Source organism: Theobroma cacao, chromosome 10, assembly GCF_000208745.1.
Source record: "Theobroma cacao cultivar B97-61/B2 chromosome 10, Criollo_cocoa_genome_V2, whole genome shotgun sequence".
Lineage (NCBI taxonomy): Eukaryota > Viridiplantae > Streptophyta > Magnoliopsida > Malvales > Malvaceae > Theobroma > Theobroma cacao.
In genome coordinates, this window is record NC_030859.1 from 20685616 (window position 1) to 20706630 (window position 21015).

The window sequence follows — 21015 nt, forward strand, 5'->3', positions numbered from 1 at the left end:
TTTTAAAAGTAAATAAGGACATTTTAGTCCAAAATATTTTAGACTCTATTTCTATGGATGTGGAATAGTTAATATTATAGAGAGATGATATGTAACTATTCTAAGATTTTGTAAGGTTTTGAGAAATAGTCATTCTTCCTCCAAAAAGCAACCAAATAACAAGGGAGAATTTTTTAAGAAATAGAGACCATTCCCCCACCCAAACATGCCGTGTCCAATTATCCACACTAATCTTTCAAAACTTAAAAAGAAGTTCTTAAGTTGTCCCTTTATTGTAAAAACCATCAGTTTTTGGATTAGAATAAGTACTCTTTATGCCATCAAAACCCAAGAATTATATTAATTTTCCATGGAAGATAAAGTATTTACATAAACTTGCTCATGTAGATGCCAAGTAGTCTCCCTTATTACATAAATTTGTTTAAAGAGAATAAAGATAATGTTGGGATGTTCTTTTCTCACACCATTGAATACCAACAGATGGAGAGCAGATCATGTAATTGCCTTTGTGCAAATTCCCTATCATCAGGGCTGAGATGTCTTAGGTTCATAGCAAGCTGAGAGGAGTCCACAGCAGCCCAAGGCCCTCCAGCTGAATATGAAATTAAATTTGACAGTCAATTTAGGATGCAGAAAGTATAAATTAAAGGCTTGTGAGGAAGATTGAAGAAAGGTTAGACTTACAACATATTCATGAAGCCTCCTTCCCCTTTCTTTGTTGTCCTTGGACAACATTTTGTCTTCCTTTCTCCTGTTGGAAACTAATCTTTCCATCATATAATCCAACACAAAAAGCCAAAGAAATCAAACAAAAAGTAAAATCAAGACAGACCTGATGAGTTGTACCCAGGCTTGTCCTCCTGAGACTTGTGTTCTTTCTGGCATACTGCATCCCATTCGGCCATGAGAGCTATTTAGGTTCCGCTCAAAATCTTTGTGGTTAAGGAATGATTTCTTTCTTGGTTTCACTTTTCATGTCCATTTATAAGCAAGCTAATGGATGAAGGGAATATAAAGGTGGGGGCTTACTTTAACTTTTAATCTCTTAATTATTAATCCAAACTTGGTCATGGAATAAGATTCTTAGGCAATTCTCCATTAAAGGGAAACAGCTAATAATGGCAGTACAACCAGTGTCAACATCGAAGCAAAAAAAAATTACATATCATCCATATAATATTAATTTGGTTTAGATTCCTGGCAAAAGAAGAGGAGAAAGAAGATAAGAAGTGAACAAACGTGAAACATGAATGTTCTTCATTTACATTAAAAGTTAATATGCCAGGTTGCTAAATCAGCACTGTTGAGGTGGTGAGAGTCAGACAACTGACATCAGCAAATTGGCGCAACATTCTATCTCAAATCTGATATGAATATGAGCAATATCTAATTATGTACATACACACATACATACATACGGTATGAAAGCAAAACAAAGCACAATATTATGATCTGTTCACACAGGGACTAGTTGTGGTGATTCATTCAAAGGACAAATTTGTTCTAAAAAGTCATATTTACAATGATCTTTACATAGTAACTAACCACTGGTTGCATTGCATCAGCATCCCAAATTTTTTTACTCCTAAAACCCCATTTCTTCCATCATTGGTATAGTCAAATTCAACTAGCTAACTCAGTTGCTTTTCGCATCAACAAACGCCCTTGTAATCTGCATGCAAAGAGCCGGGTTACTGGAAGCGAACACTTCATACTTTGTCGTGGAAACTATATCCTTCATGTTTCTGATAATGAAGTTCAAAGTAGTTTCCTTCAGTGTCTTGTTTGACTGAGCATCTGCAATCTCTAAAATGTCAATAGCATTCAATGCATTCAAGGAATTCAGCATGTAACGCTCACAGGACTCTTGTAAGTATGGAATCTCATACTTATCAGCTGCAACATATAGAGAGTAAACATGCTTCTCCAACTTATCTAAGGGCAAGTTCCCAGTATAAAGAAACTCTAGGAGAGACTCAAGCTCTTCGTTGTTTAACTCAGACAGAGTGACGGTATCAGTATCACTTGGTGGAGCCTTGAAGCCATCTGAGTCCAGCATATTCTTAAAGATTTCAGATCTTGCAGCCTACACAATAGGTAAATGTGTGAGTGTAATCAATGCTTAAACAGAAACAAATACAAACATAGCTAAGGAGTGTTACCAGTAAAGCTTTGTGTGCAGGTATGCAGGGCCCATTGTTAGGCTTAAGCTGTATATCAGTGTGGGTTTGTTCTTTGAATGCCACAACAAATCCGCTTAAGAAACTTATTTTCTTTTTCAAATCATCCTCTGTATCCTTTAAGCCAGACATTGCTTTGTTGACATTTGCATGTGGCTGGGGATAGCACATGGAAAGACACAGACTTCAATATCCAGCAATTTAGAGAATACTCTTATAAATACTTCCCCCACCCCGATTCAGAAAAAAGGAACCACCTCAGGCAGATTGATTCTTTTTCTTCTTTCAGGAGCTAAGATATCCTCAATTCAGTTGCCACATATACGACGTGGCCAAAAAGAGGTTGAGATTACACATCAGCATACCCCAAAAAAAGAGCTATTTTAGCAGAATTTCAAATTTATAAAGGAGTTTTTGAATGATATAATTTTTCAATCAATGTTTAAAGATACAAAAACAAGAAAACTATGAGAAAAATAACTTTTAGCTGGGCATTTGAAAAATAAGTGCCTTCACAACAGGAAGTGTAACTTTTATTTTGTCCCACAAGGTTTAAACTTTATGAAGTAACTTCATCAACCGTAAACTGCTTGGTAGAGGTGGAGAAATGAATCCGAACCCAAAAACCCGCCCAAAAAACCTTGAACTCCAACCTGACCAAACTTGACTTCACCAGAGAGTCAAAGACGTAACCTTAAAAATTCAAATCCAAGACCAATGTGATCCAAAACCATAATACCCTAAACTTAACACTAAAAATGCAAAATTTAATAATCAGTTTCCTTCTAACTCAAACTAAACCCAGTCCAATCCCGAAACGATCCAAATCGGAAGCAACATGAACCTGTCATCCGAATCCAAAATGACTTGACCAAACCTGCCCGTTTGGCACTCTACTGCTTATTTTCAACTTGCTAGCTGCTGGTTTGTTAAAAGAAATTAACTAGCCCCTGACTATATAGCATGATTACTATAATTGCCGATATAGGTAGAAGCAGGTTGAAACAAGATTAACAACGACAGAAATGAGAAGGTTATTATGTCACAAAAATTTTCAGAAAACATAATTACCTCGTTCTTTGAAGTAGGGGCAGTTGAATTTGTCCTGATACAAGCAGAGAAATAAAAAGGACATGAGACTGAACTCAAGGAGGATGTTATACAGTTAGTGCGAATATTTTGCACACTTTTATGTAAGCTATAAAGCGCACAGGATAGCAGCTGAGATATAGCTCCCAGCTTATAAATTATCAAAGTTATGAAAGACAGACCATTTTAATTAATGCTTGAAAGCAATACAATCGTCTCCCCCAACAAACTCCACCACCAAAAAGGCACCCTCTACAACAGAGTTTTAGCCCTCTCCATAGTGCCACTAACGAGTCATATCCAAATAACTTCAGTTTTTCATTTTCCTTTTCCCGATGACGAAATTTGCATTAGCCAATGTCAAAGCGGGAAACCCCACAAAGTCTGCTACAATACAGCAGAACAAAGAAAACAAATGACAAACCTAAAAGCAACAATAAACTTACCAGCTTGTAAGAATTATATAAAATAAATATTGTGTCAAGCGATGAAAATGAGGAGGCAGAAGATGGGTTTTGTAAATAAGAAACTCATGATAACTATGGATTCATTGACAAAAAAATCGCAGAAACAAAGGCATCAGAGTTTAGCATTCACATAAAATTGGGAAAGGGCGATTTTAAACCCAGCAAAGAGTTCTAAAATGCACTATAAAGTTAGCAACAAGAAGGAACCTATAAGTACCTCCTACTGGGTAATCTTTGGGGAGTAGCGGCACTGACACTTGAAGTTGCCGAAGCAGCATTACTTGAAGCATGGTTACCTACAACACAGACAGCATTAGCTAGAAACAATCCTACATCATTAACGCTTTTGTTATTCCCTATTTGCTAAACACTTTTCAGTAACCAAAACTAAACCTTTAAGCTTCATGAATCTATTTTCTATATTTTTTTTCACTTTAAATGGGCTTCTGGTTAATATCCTAAAATCCAGATGCGTGACGCGACTATTGTAAATGGGTTTTTGATTAATAACAGGCAAAATTTTGAAAAGAGACACCATACGAGACACTAAATAGAGACAAAAGATTTCCGTTCAGAATAAAGAATCTATCTATCTCAGATTTTTTTATAAAAACAAAGCCCTATTTAATTAAAGCTTTTCAAATGTATTGTCAAAATTAAAACATTTTACTTTCTAAGAAAGGCTGAAACTTAACTTCCCACTTTTAGTTTCGAAAAAATTACTTTTTTTGGAAATCCCCTTGTTGTAGAAGTCAAGACAAACAAACACCTACTCATTTTAACCACATGTTACAACGCAATAACCATCTTACTTACATTATGAAGCAAATTTTGAATAATTAAAAGGAAAGTAATAAGAATCCTTTTCTCAAAATGAAGCTAACCCATAGTTTTTTTTTTTTTTTTTTAAGAAAAACAAAGTGAGAGAGAAAACTATGAACCTGTACTTGCACCAAAGAGGGAAGAACCGCTTGAAGCATGGTTACCTACAACGCAGACAAGAGACAGCAGCATTATCTAGAAATAATTCTACATCATTAGCACCTTTGTCATTCCCTATATGCTAAACACTTTTCAGTAACTAAAAGCCAAATCATTTAAGCTTCATGCTTTTTTTTTCCAATTTAAGTGGGTTTTTGGTTAATCCCATAAAATCTAGACCCGTGATGCAACTACTTTAAATGGGTTTTGATCAATAGCATACAATCTAGACTAAACACATGACATAAAGTTATGAACCTGAATTTACACCGACAGGAGAGAAACCGAAGGTGGAAGGACCGGTGTTGGCAGGAGGTGAAGCAAATGAACCGAACGGAGACGAGAAGCCCGAGGCAGAGGTGGTACCGCTGCTTGAGAATGCTCCGAAATGAATAGATGAAGGTCTTTCGAAATGAAAACCCGACATTGTTCTTCTCTGTTTCCGATCGTCTTGGAACTAGAAGAGACAGCACTCGTTGCCGTAGACGAGGGGCTCCTTATAAACAGGAAGGTTTCGGGTTTGAAAGCGGACCGACCCGGTTCAGCCAATGTCAAGTGCTCACGTGCTTCCCACGTGTATGGCAACTTTTCATTCTTTATAGGAAAAAGTTAGAAAATGGGGAGAAAAAAGTGAATGAATAATTGAATTAGCAAAGCTGATTTATAAGGTTAAAGTTGAAATTTTCACCTTAAGTATATATTTTAATTTTTTTAATATGAAATTTTGGTATTTTCTCTCTTTTTTATACTCCTCTGTTTGGGTTTTTTATCTCTCTTTGATTTTTACGAAAATTAAAATAAAATTTTTGATTTGGTGTATTTCATATTAAAATTTAAAAATTTTTTTACAATATAAATGTTCAATTTTTTTAATATAAAAAGTTTAAAAAATTATGAAAATAAATTTGATATATGGAAAAAGTAAGAGAATTATATAAAAGAAAAATGACATCATTCTGAAATATCTCAAAAAAAAAAAAGATGGAGTAAAAAAAAGAATGACAAGTATTACAATAACGTATTGTAATTTTTTAAGTTTAATAGTGTATGAATTCAAAAAAAAAAAGAAATTGAAAAGGGAACTTTAAATGTTGATAAATGTGTAAAGAATTGCTTTATTGAAAAGATTAAAGCCCTGCACTAGTACTTGTTTGCATTTTTTCCATTTTAAAAAGGTGATAACTTATTAGAGGGTATGTCTAGGAAAAAAATGAAAAATAAAAAAAATTCATAAAGAAAAATAAAGTATTAAAGCATCAAAGCCAAAGGCCATGTGGTGAGTGGAGGCCACTTTATCCAAAGGAAAGGACTCTCTTGGCTTTGTGAATATGAGACAAGGAGCTTTTGAAAATGGAAATTTATATTAATAATACATACTCATAGGCACTTAATATATGAATTCATTGATAGTTTATAATTGCAATAAAAATGCTGATATTTGATGTATTTGATAAAACTGTGAATATATTGTTAGTAAAATTATTCATCAAATATAATAATTTAGTTTATCTTTAATGTCACGTTTAGTACTTTAGAAAGAAAATAGGTAAAGTGTTTTTAAAATTTCACATCACATAGGTAAGAGAGTTCTTAGGTGGCTTATAATAAGCAGTGGCACTGCATATTTCATCAAATTTGCCTTTTGAGGAATGGGTAATTGCAACAAATGATATCAGAACAGACTTAAATCTTTACTGATGGGAGACTCTCGTAAAAGCATGAGAGATATAAGGGTCGGACCAGAGTAAGGGTTCATTTCTTCTATGGGTAAACAACTAATGCAATGAGGACATTGCATAATTGTGTAATTAGGTAAAGTAAAATGTTACGAATCTTATATTATTAAGAGATGAGATAGGTCTTTATAATTAAGCATCTTTTTTGATCTAATAAACATGTCTTTTGAGTTGAAAATATAAATCCGTGCTTAAAATAAACTACTTCCTTTGTCTCTAAATTTTTATTTTTTTTATTTTCAGGGATATTAAGATAAAAAAATAATTTTGATGTATTTTATATTAAATTTTGGATTTTTTAATAATATAGATGGAAAATGAGTATTGAGTATTTAAATAAGGAAAAAATAGATGAAAATAAGTAGGAATTAGTCTCTAAATCATGGAATTTTATATAATTTAAACCCATAATATGTTTTTTTTACACTAATGCAAAGTAGTATACATTCCTCACCCTATTTGTTGGATGAGCTTCAGCAAGGTATTTTAATGGAATTATGATTTGTTATAACAAATCATAAATTTTTATTGCTTTTGCATCTTTCCATGTAAAAATGTCTCTATACATTCTTGGTGGTTTCCCCTTAATTGTGTTTTTTCTTTTGCCTAAACATATCATCAAATGGCAATGGTATCAAACCCCATTTATTCTTTTGCTTTTGGAATCCATTAAAAATGCCCTGGTAATCTGCACACCAAGGTGAGGGTTCTTGGGTGCAAAAACCTCATACTTGGCTGAGAAAACTACATCCTCCATGTTTCTAACAATGAAGTTCAATGCAGTTTCCTTTAATGTCTTGTTTGAACAAACATCTGAGATCTCTAGGATCTCAAGAACATTGGAGGCATTCAAGGAACTCAACAGGAACCTCTCACAGAACTCCTGCAAGTATGGGATCTCATACTTGTCTGCTGCAACAAACAATGAATAGACATGCTTCTCTAGCTTGTCAAAGGGCAGGTTCCCACTGTAAAGAAACTCCAAGAGAGACTCCAGCTCTTCAGTGTTCAACTCTGGGAGAGTAATGGTATCACTTGGTGGAGCCTTGCAGCCATCTGAGTCTAACATGTTCCTGAAGATCTCTGATCTTGCTGCCTGTAGATTCATTAAATGAATAATTGATTTCAGTTTACAGGAAAGAGAATAAAAACATAAGGCCTGGGAGGTTGGTAGAGAATTACTAGTAAAGCTCTGTGTGCCGGTATGCAAGGTCCATGGTTGCCAGGCTTGAGCTGAATGTCAGTGTGAATTTGATCTCTGAAAGCCACAAGAAGCCCACTCAAGAAGCTTATTTTCTTATTCAGATCATCTTCTATATCCTTCATGCTTGCTATCCATTTGGTAAGATTTGCAAGTGGCTGTGGCTAACACAAGGAAGAACACCTACTTTAGCCTACATTCTGGAATGTGGAACAAGATTGACTTTTACTACCAAGAAAATTTCTTCAAGAGAAAACAACAATAGTAGATGAATTGGAATCTGTTTTTGTACTTTTCAACATTTCCCTGAAATTTTTAATCATAGATATCCTACAATGAATGAAACTGGGGTTGGACCAGTGCATCACTTTCAGTGGGCTTTGCCCCTACAAGTACAGAAAGCGGACATAGCCATAGCTTTGTTTCTATTGTGGCCCAGGCTCAATTTAAACTGGCCTGTGTATACCAGGACAGGAGCCGCTTTATAAAGATTAAAACAAAAACTTCGGTTTTCATGTATTTTATATTCTAATTTAAAATTTTTTTATAACAGAGATGTTTAATGTCTTTTTGTATTAAAAAGTACAAAAAGAATTATAAAAAATAAATTCATAATATAAAAAAGTAAAAGTTTCGGGTGTCTAAAGAAAACTCTCGTATATTTTAAAACATTCCGAAAAGGGAAGATGGACAAAGGAAAAAAAAAAACACGAAGTGAGTAGAATTCAAAATTAAAATTTTTTGGAAAAGAAAAAATGGGTCAACCTTGCTCAAACTCAACTATCTTTTGTATTATAATATGGCTTTGTCAATGGCCATGAAGAGTAAATTTGTAATATAGAATAAATAAGAATATTAGGTCTTGAAAGGTGTATTATAATAATGGACATGAGAGGTGTTGTGATTCAAGGTCTGAACTTTGAAGGAATTACACCATAAATTAAGAGCAAAATGATGTGCTAAACAAAAATTCTGTTGCTTTCATATCCAATAAATAAATCTAATGCTAGTCATGAATGTAGCTAGCCATCATATTCCATGCTGTAATCAACCCAATGTAGCCAGGCATCATATTGATACAAACAGATAATTCAACAGGAAAACATGAAGTTATAGGTTCTGAAAATGATTGTCTGCAGGCCACCCGAAAAAAGGCAAGAAGAAAAACATGAAAAAGCAGAGCTTGCCTTACACGAATTTTGTGAAGATGAAACAGGGACATTACTGGCTTTATCGCTTCCTTTACCATCATTTTGATCAAGCTTGTTCATCAGGGTGATTACATTCCTTGCTCCTTCATAGCATGCTCCACAGATGGTATTCCTTGGGGGCCTCAGAATGAACGGCATCGAACTGCAGATAGAACAATCCATTTCTTGCCTTGATTTCCTCGACTTTCTGCAGAAACTAAGATGGAAGAACAGAGAGTAGGAGGATGAATATTGAGGAAGGTGAATGGTATTTCTTGTTCTGAACTCAAATTAAATAATTGTGATAATGATGGAAGTTTGTTAAACCTTATTCTATTCATGATGATGGCCTGCATGTTTTAATCCAAATGAAATGACCAATTCATCCTTCAAAAGATGCTCTGCGTACATATGTACAAGGATTATGAGGGGTAGAAGAGACAATGGACGAAGGTATACCAAAAGCAAAGTAGAAGTATGTTGTTGTCAGTCAAGGAAAGATGGGAAGTTGGTTGGACAATGTGTTTTGAGTGAGTTTCAAAGAAGCCCTGGAAGGGAGTAAACAATGGAGGGAGGGAGGGAATGGGTTTGATTAGAAAAATGAAAATCAGAAAGTTAGGAAGAAGAAAAAGACTTTCCAACTTCACAACAGCCAGGATGTGCAAGGCTAGCACCTCCAACCTTTAACCACTTTCTTAACATTTCCAAAATATTAATTGGCTTTCCTAGGCCAGCCTGCCTGGCCAGCTCCTGCCTCCTCTCCTGGTCCCATCTTTGCATCATTAACAGTATATCATTCCATGTCTTTGCATGAACAAACTGCTGAAATTTGCAACAGATGAATCATTGACAAAAATTGCAACTTCAAGAACATATGATAAGCTAAACAAACATGAAACAGTAAGTGTTGCTTCTAAATCAAAGTTTAGAAATCCAGACTCGGAGAAGATTGAGCTGAGAAAAAATTTATTTGACTGGGAAATAGAGCAGTGGAACCACTTAATCCAGGCTTTGGAGGATTTTCATCTCGGAATGGTTTTGGAAGACAAAGTAGTATGGAAAGGCTCATCGAATCCAATTGAAGCAAACAAATTTTAAGTGATACATCAAACTGATAGAAACACACATCAGAAGTATATATTCTATGTATTTATACACCGTAAGAGTGATTTATTTCAGATGTCACTCAAAGATACAAATTTTCATACTTGATACCAGCAGTAGCTAGTCACTGTACAAAGGAACACAGCTGCAAAAGACAAATACAAAGGGGAAAATTTAAAGCCCTTAAATCCCCAAAAGCAAAAGTAACAGATGGGTAAGCAGAGAAACACAGCATTGATACTAAGCAAGTCTAGCACCAAACCACAAACAATCTGCTTTCCAATTCTGCTCCCAACTCTGCACATGTTGATACATTTTGTTAACAATCTTTAAAAGCCTCCAGGCACCTTGACTTAAAGGAGCTAGTGACAGAGAGCACAAGGAGATGGCACTCCCTAACCTGTGTCAACTGCCAAACCACCAAAAAATGAAATGAATAAAAAAATTTTTTGGGCATAAACAAATTTTTAATATTGAATGATTTGTATTAATTCATCTTTTTCATTGCACATTATAAGCCTGAAAAAAGGTGGAAAATTTTATGCAGAATCTTGGTAAATGTTAGATGAAAGAAGTGTATTAATCACTGATAGATGAAAGAAACTAAAGCTGACTAAAAATCTAAGATTACAAACCTGTAGAAGTGTGCCCGGTTTGATATCGACAAGCAATTGTATTAATCACTGACCTGAAAATGAAGACAATATCAGGTTTCAAGAAACAGATTAACAAAGTATTGTTCACTGTATTTCACATACATATTAAAGAAATCTTCTAGAGTTGTTCGTGAGATTTTACCTCATCAAGATGGATGGATGGAACACGAGCTATCTTAAACCACTCCCTTCCTTTCCTATTTTGAAGCTTCGGATTCAGCAGAGAACAGTCTGTGATACTTAGAGAATACAAGGAGGAAGGCAGCCCGTGTTCTGGCAAGGAATCAAGCTTGTCACAGCAATTTATTTCAAGTGTTTGAAGAGAGGTGAGTTTTTGAAGCCCCTCTCTGTCCAGGAACTTAAGATCCGCAAGCCTGCTGATGCGTAGAGAGTTAAGATTTGTTGGCAGCAACCCCTCCTCTGGAAATGACTCCAACTCATGGCATCCACCTTCAATCTCAAAATGACTTAGAGAATGAAGATTTTCTAACTTCCACCCTTTTTGGGGGGTGATTTTGTCACAAAAAGAGATGGAAAGTATGATTAGGCTGGATGGCAAGCCTTCCACGGGAAATGACTCCAGTGCTGGACATTTGTTTATATACAGTGACTGAAGAGATTTGATGCTTTGCATCCCTGGCAGTGACTTGAGACTCCCGCAATTGAAGAAAACCAGTGATGTCAGGTTTGGAGCTTGAAATTCCTCTTCAAGAAAGGACCTCAATTTAGGACAATCTTTGATTTCCAAGGAATCAAGTGAAGTAAGTTCATTCTGCAATCCCTTCTCAATTGAGAGATGCTCCAGATTTCTGCAGTCCCACAGACTAAGAGATTTAAGTTTTGGGAAGTAATTCAACGGAAAAATTTTGAGAGAATCACAGCTACTCCCTAAACATAAATCTTCTAGCCCTACATCTTGGTTCATCACTTTGTTTGGTTGCGGAAATTTTAACTTTTGGCAGTTATGGACATAGAGTGTTTTTAGTGAAGGGGACTGGGGAAAGGACTGGAGGGAAATACAATCAATGATATATAAATGCTGAAGCGAAGATCTCCCCAATATTTCTTTAGGTAGCTTATCCGAAGCATATCCCTCAATTCTGAGGCTGTGCAAGTCAGTTGGCAGTTCCATTAACTGCTGATTTCCATCTTCACTTGGTGAAGGTGTTGGCTGATTATGATCTTGCTCTTGATGAATCAGACTTGGCGAGAACTCTGGTGTAATTTCACCATCACTTTTTGAAGGCTCTTCCAACTTTCTAGACGGCTCTGGATACTCCTGCACTGCTTTCTCCTTTGCTGGATTTTTGTTGTTTCTACTCTCTTCCAACTGTAGTTCATCGTCTGGAATCTCAGTCATACTTGAAGAGAACTGTGATGCAATTTCTCCATCACTTTTCGATAGTGTCTTATGTTGAGTTTTCTTCTGCACCTTGTAACAGTTGTCTAACTTCAGTATACAACGCTCGGAAGTCTGTGGAAGTGAAGCCTCAAGCTGTTCACATTCACAGATCTCCAGTTTTACCAAAGTTGGAAGGCTCTTTGGTAAATCCCCTTTCAATAGTGGACAGTTTATAAGGTAAAACTCTTCTAGGCAGGGAAATTCTTCGCCATCTACTTCAAGTAGTGTCCATTCTTCCCATTGTGACATTTCCCCAAATTTTAAAGTCTTAAGAGACTGAAAAGGTTTCCGAAAAGTTAAATCTATCCTATAAAATTCAGGGCCAATGCTTCTTACTCCTCCAATCCTTTGAATTATGAAATTTTCAAGAAATGGCAGCTGCCCAAATGGTGGCAATGACGAGCAATTATTGTAGTCACTGATACATAGAAATCTTATTGTGGAAAGTGCAGAAACTTCCGACCACCGCACTGCCCTCTCCTTTGCTAGATTTTCGTCATTTCTACTCCATTCCAACTGTAGTTCATTGCCTGGAACCTTAGTCATCCTTGAAGAGAACTCTGATGCAATTTCACCATCAATTTTTGACAGTGTCTTATCTTGAGTAGTCTTCTCCGACTCTAGTTCGTCAAGATATGGCATAGCTTTCAAATTCGCTTCTGATGCATCAGAAGCAGAAGATACATCCTGAAATTTTGACTTAGGCAATGATCCACGAAGATCTAGAGGTTCCCTCAGTTTTTTATTGCTACTCGAGGAGGAAGAAAACTGCTGATTTCGATCTTCACTTGATGAAGGTGCTGTCTGATTATCATTACTTATCTTCTTCACCTTGTCACAGTTGTCTAACTTCGGTACACAACATTCTGAAGTCTGTGGAAGTGAAGCCTCGAGCTGTTCACAATTACAAATCTCCAGTTTTACCAAAGTTGGAAGGCTCTTTGGTAAATCCCTTTTCAATAGTGGACAGTTTATAACACAAAACTCTTCCAGGCAGGGAAATTCTTGGCCATCCACTTCAAGTAGTATCCATTCTTCCCATTGTGACATTTCCACAAATTTTAAAGTCTTAAGAGACTGAAAAGGTTTACAACCAGCTACATCTACCCCATAGAATTCATGGCCAATGCTCTTTATTCTTCCAATCCTCTCAATAATGAGATGTTCAAGCGATGACAGCCGCCCAAGTGGAGGCAACGACTTGCAGTTAATACAGTCGCTGAGATGTAAAGAAATTATCTTCGAGAACGAAGAATCTCCCAACCACTTTGGAAACTCTTTACCACCATAAAATCGAATTGAAAGCTTTTGCAACTCCACAGAAGGCTTTAGCTTCTCTAGCGCCTTTTTCTGATCTGTTGCTGGATCTTCATTGTTACAGCTCCATTCCAACTCTAGTTCATCAAGATATCGCATAGCTTTCAAATTGGCTGCCGATGCATCAGAAGGAGAAGATACATTCTGCAACCCTGAAACAGACAGCGATCCATGGAGATTTGGAAGTGCCCCCAGTTCTTTAATGCTTGACCCACCATGGCCCACAATAAAATTAGTCAAACTCTGAAGGCTTGTTAATCTGCTCATTTTTTCTGGCATCTGCTTCAAGCCAGCTCCCTTAATGCTGAGCTTTCGCAAGTTAACCAGCTCGACTATGCCTTGGGGTAGCATGAGAAGAGAATAGCAGTTTGTCAATATCAATGTTTGTAGAAAGTAGAGAGTACACAAGTATTCAGGCAAACTTGTTACTGCACTGTGAGAGACATCTAGGTAATGTAGATATTTCAATTTTCCTATTGAAGGGGGCAATTCAGCATGTTGAAAATGAGGTAAGGATAGGACTCGTAATCTTTGTGGTCCTGGAAAAATGGCCTCCAGTGCTTTGGGACTTAATTGACAAGATCGACAATCAATCAAATAGAAGGTCCTTAAGCTCTTCATTTCAAGAATGACACGTAATTGATATTGGCTTAGCAATGATAGATGGCGAATCCTCTTAGGTATTGCAGATCGGATTATTGTACAAGATTCCCATCTGAGACAAACTCCTCGAGATACAGCCTTAGCTAAATCATGCATATAATGATGAATTTTAAAATGTGAGTTGTCGACTGGTATAAAGAATGACCTCTTCAGTAAACCGTCAACGCATTCAGCACCTACCATTTCCATTGATGGGCCACTAGACTTTTGTAGAAAGCCTTCCGCCATCCACAAGAGAACCAGTTCTTCCTTGTCAAACTCATGATCTCTGGGAAACAACGAGCAATAAGCAAAGCAGCGCTTTAGCAGTGCAGGAAGGTGATAATAGCTCAACAGGAGAATTGATGAGATTGAATCATGGTTATTAGCTTTTTGCAGGTCCTCCAGGACATGGCACCACTCTTCACGGGTCTTTTTGAAACGCAAGAGCCCTCCAATTACATTTACACACAAAGGTATTCCGCGGCAGCTCTCCATAATTTTCCTGCCAATATCCTCTAGCGTTATAACCTCACTTCTATCCCTCCCCGCATATGCGGACTTTGCCAACAGGGACCAGCAAAAATCCTCTGTCAATGGATTTAGATGATAAAGAGTGGAACAGCCCATAACAAATGCCACTTCTTCCTTGGGTGTAGTAACAATGATCTTGCTTCCCCTTGCACCAGAATTGAGAGAAGTTCGTAGGGCGTACCATACATTATTATTCAAATACTGAACATCGTCTAACACAAGTAGAAATCTTTTCCCATCTAAGCTTGCACTTAATTTATCTAGGAGCTCAAGTGACATGAGATCCTCAATACTGCACAAAGTGGTGGCCTCAAGAATTGTCCTGGTGATTTTATAAAGGTCAAAGGCCATGGGAACAGCTACCCATGCTTTTAGTTTGAAATGCGCACTCACTTTTTCATCGTTGTATACGAGCTGCGCAAGGGTGGTCTTACCCAACCCACCCTCGTCAACTAAGGCAATCCCATCAAGATTTTCAGCCCCTTGAAGTAAAAAGCGGAGGATGTTAATCCTGTCTTCTTCTCTGCCATAGATTGCGGCTTCATCTAGCAAAGAAATAGCAGGCAAGCTGTCCGATAATTGCAATTCATCATTCGCTTCTCGTTTCCTGATGCAGTATTCATTCATTGCTTTAGCAATGGCATCAGTAGTTTCCACAAGGTTTCTGATATTCCATCTTGGCCTCCTATCTTGTGATAAAACTAAATTCTTGATAGAAGCACGGACGTCCCTTAGTTCCAGGGATTCGAGGTTCCGAGCTTTAGCTTCCACTTTGAGTCTTGCGACTTCAAATAAAATATCATCCACAAAATCCTCTGCGTTGAAGACAGTATATAGCAGTTGGTGAAGCCAATCATACATGCCGTGACTGTTGCGCCGTGGCCCCACTGCGTCGTGAATCACATCGCTAATACTCGCCAGTGACGATTTCAAGCGTTTCAAAAGTGAAGCAAATGTTGTATCTTCTATGATGGCAGCTAATGGTAGAACAGAGTGGATCTTGTCTAACAGCAACGCAATGGAACCCGGCAAACCATCGAAACGCAGAGCAACCATTTCAAACTCAAGGCAACGGCAAGAAAGAGGTTGCTTTTGGTTGATCTAATGGGATTTCGGAGGAACACAAACGGTAACAAAAGGACTTGGGACTTTTCGCTTGCTTAAACAATTGAGCCAAGGAGGAATCTCGATTAGGTGTAATGGAAATTACGAGTTAGTGTATGGCAGAAAAAATAATTGATTTTGGATGTAATTACTTATTGTATTCTCCTTTAAGTGTTATACTAATATGGTAATTTTTTTTAGGAAATATAATTTTATTCTCTAGTCATACAAGTGAAGCAAACTCCCCACATATCACTCCACAGTATCGATGTAACTTCATATGGAGAACTATCATACAATTGGAAATCAACCTTTAACCCAAACCTTTTGTTAGCCATGAGGTTAGATAGTTGATTACCTTCCCAATAAATGTGATTTACTGAGACTTCCTATTGTCAATGTAACATTTCTCTAATTGCTCGTATTAGATCCAAATTAGCACAAGGATGATTAAAGAAGAAGTAACAGCTTGCACTACCGTTTATTATCAACTTGTAATTTAACTATACGAAAATCTAGCTCTCGAGCATTTGATTCATTGATTGATACATGATTCTTTTATCTAAAAAGTAAGGTTTGAATCCCCTCTCTTTTAATTTTAAAAAAAAACCTATAGGAAAACCTTTCTCCCAAGCTAATTAGAGCCAATGGTTGATGCCCCATAATTTTGCATGATAAATAGTGCACACAGCCAACTTGCAAGCAAGCCCCCAAGCCATATGGCATTTGGTCCTCTAAGAACTCCACCAGCAGCAACTTTATGAATCGAACCACGGAAAGCTCCATTTGAATTAATTGCAATCCAACCCAATGGTGGCGTTAACCAACCCAATAAAACCTCCTCCTTTTTATTAAGGTTTCCTCCAAGTACTGACGGTATAGCCATGGCATCCTTTATTGCACCAGCCATGTTTTTCACTATATTCAAAATGACTCCTAGCTAGTATTAAGCGACCTACAAAAATTGTAAGATTTCTCCACTTCCACAATTGCCAACAAGCAACACCAAACATAGTTCTTCGGGGTACTCCATGATTAGACATCATAGATAAAATAACTGTTGTGAAAATTGCAGAATAATCTTTAAAGAGTTGCCCAAGATCGTACCCAATCAATAAAATAAAGAAAGAAAGAAATCAAGCACACTTACAAAAACACAAGAATTTATGTGGTTTAGTCTTTTGATAACTTACGTCCGCTAGCACAGCAACAGAGAACCTTATCCCATGTACACTCAAATCACTCTCTTTAAATTTAAGTGTTCACTATTTTGTCACCTCATAGAGTCTTTTTATAGAGCCAAATACAATAATCTTATCCTAATACAATTAGGATATGTTATCCTAATATAGCTAGATTTAAAGACTTGCTTAACAAAGGTATACAAGTTTAACTAGAATTAAACTATTCTAGTCAAAACACAATTCAAGACTATCATAACAAGTCTCCACCTTAGGCTTGAATTCACTAAGCTCCACTTTACGAACCAATCTTTACCAACACCGCCAATGCCCCAAAAAAGCCTCAAGCACTACGAACACCAATCAAGTCTAAGCAATGCTTGAACTTTATCTTAGAAACTAACTTAGTCACCATATCTGTTGGATTTTCAACTGTAGCTATTTTCTTCACTATAATCTCACGTCTAGAAACAATTTCTCAAACAAAGTTACATTTGACTTGGATGTGTTTGGTTTTCTCATGAAACATCTGATTTTTAGTCAAGTGTATGACACTTTGACTATCATAAAACACAATTACATATGCTTGTCCAAAACCAAGATCACTAACTAATCCTTGAAGCCATAAAGCCTCTTTCACTACCTCGATCACAGCCATATATTCAACTTTAGTTGTATACAAAGCAATAGTTGATAGAAAAACTGTTTTCTAACTGATTACAGACCCTAAGAGAGTAAACACATACCTTGTTTGAAATCTTCTACTATCAAAATCACCAACAAAATCTGAATTGGAGAAGCCAACCACATTGCAACTAGTGTTTGCACTTCTTTCACACATTGAGTTAACATCAATAGTACCTTTCAATGGTTTTACAAGCTCCCATGTTTAATCCTAGTGTAGAGACTCAATCTTTTTAGAAGACTTTGCACATGTAATTGCCTCACAATAAAAGTAAGACTTATCAATCTCTACTTTTACAAATAAAACATAAAAATCAAAATCATCATTGACACAAGTAATGCTTCGTTGTTGTATATGAGATAACAATTCTTGTACCTATTGCGATTCATTTTGGATTTTACTACTATCCCACACTATCACAAGAGCATTGATTTCAAGCCCCACTTTCTTGCCAACTTCTTGGTCCAATGTTATTGCAATTATAAACTTTAACCCATGAAGTAATGTAAACATGTCAAAGGTAACATTTTAACTCACCATAAACTTGGGGGATTGACAATCAGTACACCACAATTAATAACCCTTCACCCTATATGCATAGTTTAGGAATATGCACTCTGTCGCCTTTGGCTTAAGTTTACCATCACTCATATGAGTATAATCAGGACAACCAAATACTCTTAATATAGAGTAATCAGAGGGCTTACCAAACCAAACTTTCTCGGGAGTCTTAAATCAATTGTAGTTGATAGAGATTGATTTGTCAAGTAACAAGCCTTATTGATAACTTCTATTCAGAAAACTTCGGGTAGACCACATTAGAAAGCATGCATCTTGCTTTCTCCAAAAGTGTTCTCTTCATCTGCTCTGCAATACTGATGTCTAAGAATTCTCTTTTTCTTTCAAAACAGACCAAACTCATTTATAAAATTCCAAACCATTGTTTGTTTGGACGCTTTTAATCCTTTTTCCAGTCTACTTCTCAAACAATGCTTTTCAATGTAAAAAGGTGGTTAACACTTCACTCATAACCTTCAGAAATACATTCATACTTTTCTTGAAAAAACATCAAAAAAGGTCCACATGTATAATGATCCTCCTTTGATGCCACCGAAGAGGGACCCCACAAATCTGAATGGACATAGTTTACTTTACTCTTGGTTTGATGAGTTGTAATGCTAAATTTCACTCTATGTTGTTTGACATAGATGTAATGCTCACAAGAATCTAACTTCTCAATTTTTTGACTACACCATAAACCACACTTACTCAGTTTTGTCATCCTTCTCTCGTTTATATGACCCAATCTCATATGCCATAAATATAAGACATCATAATTAGGATCATTGAATGAGACTACGGAAATAGTTCCAATGATTGTGTTTCTCACTAGACGATAAGGGTCACTAGATAACTTGTCCTCTATGATAGTTAAGGCTTCTTTAGATACCTTAGAGACATTATCTTGGCAACCCCATTTGTAGCCTTTCTTATCTAACAAACTCAAGTATATGAAATTCTTTTTCATGTCAAGGATATGTCTCACCTCAAGTGTCTTTACTATATCATCAAACATCTTGATCCAAATTGCGTCAATCCTAATAATTGAGAGAGAAAAATCATATCCTAATTGTATAGTTGCTATATCAACAGATTGATAAATAGTAAACCAATCATGCTAGGGACATAAGTGGAAGCAACAAGCAAAATTTAACATCCATGTATCGATCAGGTTACCGTTGGTAATTGTAAGAACACTATAAGCTTCCTCAAAAGTATCAAAGTTATCTTCAACCATGTTTGTAGTATTCTCAAACTTGTTGATATTTTCATCATCCTTGAATTTGGTACAGTCTTGTTGAAGAGCCATTTTTTATCACAATTTCAACAAGTCTTCCCATTTGCTTTAGGTTTACCTTTTCTGTTTATGCCATTCTTTCTATGTTTTCCTTTATTCACAATTAGGCTTTTTATTTGATTTTCATTCCGAATACCGTCAACTTTCTTCTTTAATTTCTTGGAATTTAAAGATGTCCTTACATCCTTCAAAGTGAGTGTTTCTCGATTATATAACATAGTATCCATGAAGTTTTCATACGATGAAGGCAAAAAATATATAAAAAATTAAAGCTAGGTCTTCATCCCCAATTTTAACATCGATATTCTTTAAATAAAAAATAACTCCATTAAATTCATCAATGTGGGTATTAACGGATGTACCTTCATACATCTTGAGAGTTAACAATCGTTGCTTCATATAAAGCTGATTCATCAGGGATTTGGTTATACAAATACTCTCGAGTTTAAGTCATACTGCAATAATAGATTCTTCATTTATGACTTCTCTTTGCACCTCATCAAACAAAACTAGGAGAATAGCACTTGGTGCCTTTTTCATAAAGTCATCTTTCTCATCATCAGATAAATTTGAGGGAAGATGGTCTTTTCCTTCCAACACCTTCAACAGTTCTTGTTGTACTAGCAATGCGTGTATCTTAACGCGCCACAAGCTGAAATCATTTCTTCCATTAAACTTTTCAATTTCATACTTAGTCGACGAAGTTGCTATAGCAAGATTCAGATTAACTCAAGACCTTGAAGTTCCAATACCAATTTATTGTGAAAATTACGGAATAATCTCTAAAGGGTTGCTCAAAATCTTACTCAATCAATAGAATAAAGAAAGAAGAAATCAAGCACACCCACAAGAATATAAGAATTTACGTGGTTTGGTCTTTTGATGACCTACATCCACAAGCACATCAATAGAGAACGATTGACTAAGAGATAAATTAAGAGATTACAAAAACAGTTTTAAACTCACAACCTTTATCCTACGTACACCTAAATCACTCTCTCTAAATCTAAGTGTTCACTATTCTTTAACCACGAAGGGTTTTTTTATAAGGCCAAGTACAATAATCTTATCCTAATATAATTAGGATATGTTATCCTAGTATAAGTAGATCTAAAGATTTGCTTAACTAGGTATAAAAGTTTAATTAGAATTAAGCTATCCTAATCAAAACACAATTCAAGACAATCATAAAAATAATCCATTCATAAACAATAAAAAATAAAATAGAAAAACTACATAATATAATCATTCAAAATTTTAAATTCAATGTAATTGCATATTCAAAAATAGGACAGTTAGTAATATTTTAAAATATTAGTTAATGTTTTGTTATTTAAAAAAAATTATATTAGTAATATTTTAATAATTTTAAAATTATTTTAAAATCAAAATTAAATAAAAATATATTATATATTTGTAAATTACTAATTTTGAACTGATAGTTTCAAAACCATCATTAATATTATCTTTCTCTCAAGTTTTTAATTTTTTTTAACTAATTAAGCATATTCTATAGTCTATTCATTTTGAAAAAATCACGCAACATGCAAATATATAACTAATTGTAATTAAATCATAACCAATTCTTTTATGCGTACACACTAGTATTTAGTAAAAGGACTATATAGGAGCATAAACTTAATTAAATCAGTGCTATACTTTTCACCATTACTATGTCATTTCACCAT

General features: G+C 35.7%; 3 protein-coding genes and 1 long non-coding RNA gene across 9 annotated transcripts; all 4 read right to left on the minus strand.

The window, feature by feature from the left end:
• LOC108663812 lies at positions 316–982 on the minus strand. The gene is made up of 3 exons (XR_001929913.1): positions 833–982; positions 685–751; positions 316–592 (listed from the first exon to the last, which is right to left on the minus strand). It is a non-coding gene; the product is annotated as an uncharacterized LOC108663812 (long non-coding RNA).
• On the minus strand, positions 1360–5193 carry LOC18587384 (BTB/POZ domain-containing protein At1g01640). The gene is made up of 6 exons (XM_018129440.1): positions 4976–5193; positions 4678–4722; positions 3954–4032; positions 3252–3285; positions 2163–2336; positions 1360–2086 (listed from the first exon to the last, which is right to left on the minus strand). The coding sequence occupies exons 1-6, from the start codon at positions 5142–5144 to the stop codon at positions 1637–1639; spliced, it is 951 nt and encodes a 316-aa protein (XP_017984929.1). The 5' UTR covers positions 5145–5193; the 3' UTR covers positions 1360–1636.
• LOC18587385 (BTB/POZ domain-containing protein At3g56230) lies at positions 7075–9312 on the minus strand. 4 transcript variants are annotated; one of them, XM_007011136.2, is made up of 4 exons: positions 9172–9312; positions 8842–9061; positions 7636–7812; positions 7075–7549 (listed from the first exon to the last, which is right to left on the minus strand). In XM_007011136.2, exons 1-4 carry the CDS (start codon positions 9198–9200, stop codon positions 7088–7090), a joined length of 888 nt encoding a protein of 295 aa, XP_007011198.2. In that variant the 5' UTR covers positions 9201–9312; the 3' UTR covers positions 7075–7087. The 4 variants fall into 4 exon arrangements, with proteins under 4 accessions (XP_007011198.2, XP_007011197.2, XP_017984649.1 ...); XM_007011135.2 differs by having other exon boundaries at positions 7636–7818; XM_018129160.1 differs by lacking the exon at positions 9172–9312 and having other exon boundaries at positions 8842–9147.
• LOC18587386 (putative disease resistance RPP13-like protein 1) lies at positions 9436–15615 on the minus strand. Of its 3 annotated transcripts, none has more exons than XM_018129152.1 (3): positions 10747–15615; positions 10584–10636; positions 9436–9666 (listed from the first exon to the last, which is right to left on the minus strand). In XM_018129152.1, exons 1-2 carry the CDS (start codon positions 15553–15555, stop codon positions 10625–10627), a joined length of 4821 nt encoding a protein of 1606 aa, XP_017984641.1. In that variant the 5' UTR covers positions 15556–15615; the 3' UTR covers positions 9436–9666; positions 10584–10624. The 3 variants fall into 3 exon arrangements, with proteins under 3 accessions (XP_017984641.1, XP_007011200.2, XP_017984640.1); XM_007011138.2 differs by lacking the exon at positions 9436–9666 and adding an exon at positions 9979–10245; XM_018129151.1 differs by lacking the exon at positions 9436–9666 and adding an exon at positions 9979–10357.